This window comes from Cupressus sempervirens, chromosome 4 (assembly GCF_028749045.1).
Source record: "Cupressus sempervirens isolate cs-2001-9-10 chromosome 4, ASM2874904v1, whole genome shotgun sequence".
Taxonomy (NCBI): Eukaryota; Viridiplantae; Streptophyta; class Pinopsida; order Cupressales; family Cupressaceae; genus Cupressus; species Cupressus sempervirens.
Genome location: NC_143121.1, coordinates 801,810,039 through 801,813,928, shown reverse-complemented (window position 1 = coordinate 801,813,928; position 3,890 = coordinate 801,810,039). Strand labels below are relative to the sequence as shown.

Sequence of the window (3,890 nt, the reverse complement as noted above, 5' to 3'; positions counted from 1 at the left end):
AGATGTACAAAGTATCATACTTTCCCTTAATGTATGTAATTCTATGTATGTTAAATTGATTTATTTTTTACTTGGTTGCATTGAAGCAATTCAATATCATCTTTCCCTAATGTATAGAATCGTTGTGTTATAGGTATGGTGAAAAGATGCCACTTGTGGTGATGCGATGGGGTTTATACTTTCCCTTAATATGTGTGAGTCTATGTATGTTTACTTCATTGATTTTTAAATTGGCTACATTTAAGCAATTCAATTTCATCTTTCCCTAATATATAATACATCATCTAGAAAATTGGAATGCCCTCAACATTTTCTTTGTAATCCAAAGCTATTTCTATTATGACACTCACACCGCATAAAAATTGGAAAGATCACCCTTTATTATGATTTGAAGAAAAGACTTTAATTGCTTTGTAGTGCCCAATCTCCATAGGATTAATCTGTAAAGGTCCCATTACAAACAGAATATTTGCTTTATTTCAAACCTTCCCAACCTTCAAGTAAACCGGGAACTTTACAACCTTGGTCACATGGAGCTGACCTCCCCAAGCCGCCTCGAAATCCGCCCTGAACTCGTCCATGATGTCCGCTCTGCCCACCAGAGCAGACCCCGTTCCTAATATCCCAAAATACTCCTCCAAATTCCTATGCTCTTCGATCTCCGCATTAATTCCCTGCACTTTTGTGAACGGAAACGGCAAACTCTCATACTCTTCCGCCACCAATTTCGCCGCCGGATGGAAAAGCGGATAAGTTCTCTCAAAAAATCGTTCGTAAACGGCGTCAACTGCCGGATCGACTGTGGGCTTCCAATACGCCCAAACCGCAATCACGCCGCCGGGCTTCTTCAACACGCGCTTCACCTGCGGATAAAATTCATCCAAATCGAACCAGTGGACGGCCGTGGCAACGGTCACCAGATCCACGGAACAATCGGAGCCGACGATCGATTGCAGTTGTTGGTCGGCCATTGACGGCGGCGTGACGGCGTATGTTATGTTGGGCCGCTGCTCTGCGTGTTGAATCTGCCCCTCGCTCGTGTCTGTGGCGACCACTCTCGCATAGTACTTTGATAACTGCTTATCCATTCACAACAATATGCAACAGAACAGACTGTTATGAATCTAAATAGAACACGTGTGATAAGTAAGAAATGATTAGCTTGTTCGCAATTACCTCAATGGCGGCTTGGCCAGTGCCCGTTCCCACATCCCAGGCAAGATCATGTTGTGTTGTGATAGAAGAAAGGAAGGAGAAGAGTTGAGGGGGATAGCGGGGTCTGAATTGGGCGTAATTTTTGGCGACAGTGCCATAGATCTCTTTTGCATCGGGAAATTTGTTGTCCTCCATGGTTTAGGCGCAGAGAGCGGTTTGCCCACTCCATGGTATGGGTAGAAGGAAATATAATAAAATATTGAAAAAGAGTCTTTGTTGGGCGGCGGACCCTGATCGTAAGTATGCAGTCCACTTACTTTTTGATTTTCAGTTTTAGTGTTTGGTTTTGATTTGGTATTCGTGTTGTGTGCTGGAAGAACACACTTTTTGATTTTCAGTTTTAGTGTTTGGTTTTGATTTGGTATTCGTGTTGTGTGCTGGAAGAACACACTTTTTCGCTGATTTCTATTCAAATTTGAAGCTTAATCTTCGTTTCAATGGATGCTTAGGAATGTATTCGTCTTTAACAAAGAGATCTATTGTTCTACCCGACTACTACCGTGAATGTATAAATTAAAAAATATATGTACGGATAAACAAATTGTAGCAACAAATCACATAACATTATTGTGGTATCTATAGTGGCATCAATTCATGCATTGTCTACTGAACTTCTATATTAGGTTGTCCATATGAGCAATCCCTCATTCCGAATTTGCACCTTTTCCTAAATATTAAGGGCCCCCACTGCCTCAACAAATGGTAGTGTTGGAGCCATATTTGGGATCATTGTCTCTAGAACCACTATGTCAGATATATCAATTTGTATTCTAGGCTATCTTGTTCTTTATTAATCCAATTCAACCGTAAAGTTTTCCAAACCTACCTCAAATTGGATCCTCTCTTTTGTACTTCTTGTCTAGGTAAACCTGTGTGAATTTTCCCACATAAATATACAAATTTTCAAATTTCACCATAGAGAGTTTCATTGTTACATTAACTTACCATACACTATTATGGGTTCTAAGACATCTGTGAGACCCAATAAACATTCTATCATAACCACTAAAATATTATCATCCCTCAGCAACCATAATATATCACTAGAAATAATAGAGCAAAAGAGATCAATATCTTTCCTGAATTCTATGACATATCCAACAATAGTATCCCAAACATTGATGTTCTTATTAACAACTCTACCATGTAGAAAAACATGGCTTCCTTAGCAAGAGACTGCTAAGAGAGGATGTGAGAGATAGTATTATAAAATATGCATGCAACAAAGAGGTTCAATTCTTCATCATGTTTTAGAATGGGAAGCATATGAAGCATGAGACTCCAAAAGAACAAGAATATTTTTTGGTTCAATAGGTCTTGACTAGATGTTGTAGAGAGTTGCCTGCAAAGTGAATGGATCAAGCAAAGGGTTTAAGAAAAAATCAAGATGAGTGAGGATGTCAATATTATCTACAAGATGCGAATAAATGGTTTTGGCCTTGACTTTAGAAAAGGGGGTCCATTTGGCTAGAAAAAGAGAAAAACCTATCATCAATGTGTTCATGAGGCTTAGAAAGGTTCAAGGAAGGACAACATATGTCCATCAATGGCATTGGGGACAACATATTACATATCTCATACCAAAATAATAGTTTCCCATCAACAATGATATTAGTGAGTTTCTTGAGGTGTTTACCAACCTAGTTTTCTTTGTCGGCATCCTTGAAGTAGTGCTAGAGGCATAACTTTATGTTGGAGACTCATGAAAGCGACCTCTCACCACAAAATTTGGAATTGTTGTCAACAATGGAATTTTGAGAAATCAAGCTCCTTACACATTCTAAAGCCTTCTAAAGAGACTTAAAGTCAATTGAACTATATGGCTTAACACTGAATTGGCATGTTTTGATATCATTGGCAAGTAGACCTTCCTAGTTAGGTCCTTGTTTAGGGACATAAATAGCTATATTATGGAGAATCAAAACCTTTCAAGGATCGTCACATTGTAAGGCTCTGAGTATCCATTTAGTAGAAAGGGAAGTTCTTCCAGTCCTTAAACCCTTCAGTGTAAGCCTTTCCTTTTGTTTGTTATTTCTGCACTATGTCCATTGAAGCACATGTTTCTTCCTATTCCCTTTACCATCTAGCCAAAGGAAGTACTTTACAAGATTCTAAATATGATGAAATTAATAATTATTAAACAACCATGTTGATGATTTTTATATCACGTAAGGACAAGATTTTCAGGCAAACATGTATCTTCACATCTATTAAGTATGCTTATTCCATTTTCTCAAATTCTTATTATTCTTCTCTCTAATTCATTGCCACATTCCTTTAAGGTTAGGGAATACTACAAATTCTATCCCAAGAAACCTCACTTGGTGATAGCGCAAACACCCCCAACACCCCCCCCCCCCCCGCAAACACCCCCAATACCCCCCCATGCAAACTAAGTCCCCTCATGCAAACTAAGTTCCCTCCTTTGCACAAGATGTGTACTAGATTGTATGGTTGTCTAACTCAAAGCATTATCACCCTCGATAGACAATGGATTAAATTCCAGAACTAGGAGCCTACAAAGTTGGGCCTTGCCTGGGAGCTGCAATACCTTATCTAGAATTATAGGATTCCCCTCACTCTAGTGGAGGACTCATTAGTTTGGAAACTTAGCCCCTTGGGTGAGTTCACAATGAAGTCAAATAGCTTGGGGTGGGGGGGGGGGGGAGAGGTGG

General features: G+C 39.4%; 1 protein-coding gene across 1 annotated transcript; it reads right to left on the bottom strand.

The window, feature by feature from the left end:
- Positions 1-358: 358 nt before the first annotated feature.
- Positions 359-1,407, bottom strand: LOC149563826 (uncharacterized). Its single transcript, XM_089826948.1, has 2 exons — positions 1,177-1,407; positions 359-1,076 (listed from the first exon to the last, which is right to left on the bottom strand). Exons 1-2 carry the CDS (start codon positions 1,348-1,350, stop codon positions 480-482), a joined length of 771 nt encoding a protein of 256 aa, XP_089683074.1. The 5' UTR covers positions 1,351-1,407; the 3' UTR covers positions 359-479.
- Positions 1,408-3,890: the final 2,483 nt, after the last annotated feature.

Excerpts from the sequence above, each read along its gene's own strand:
- LOC149563826 (XM_089826948.1), bottom strand. The coding sequence starts at position 1,350 with ATGGAGGACAACAAATTTCCCGATGCAAAAGAGATCTATGGCACTGTC. Across the intron at positions 1,077-1,176 it reads CTGGCCAAGCCGCCATTGAG|TTATCAAAGTACTATGCGAG; the intron begins GTAATTGCGAAC and ends ATGGATAAGCAG.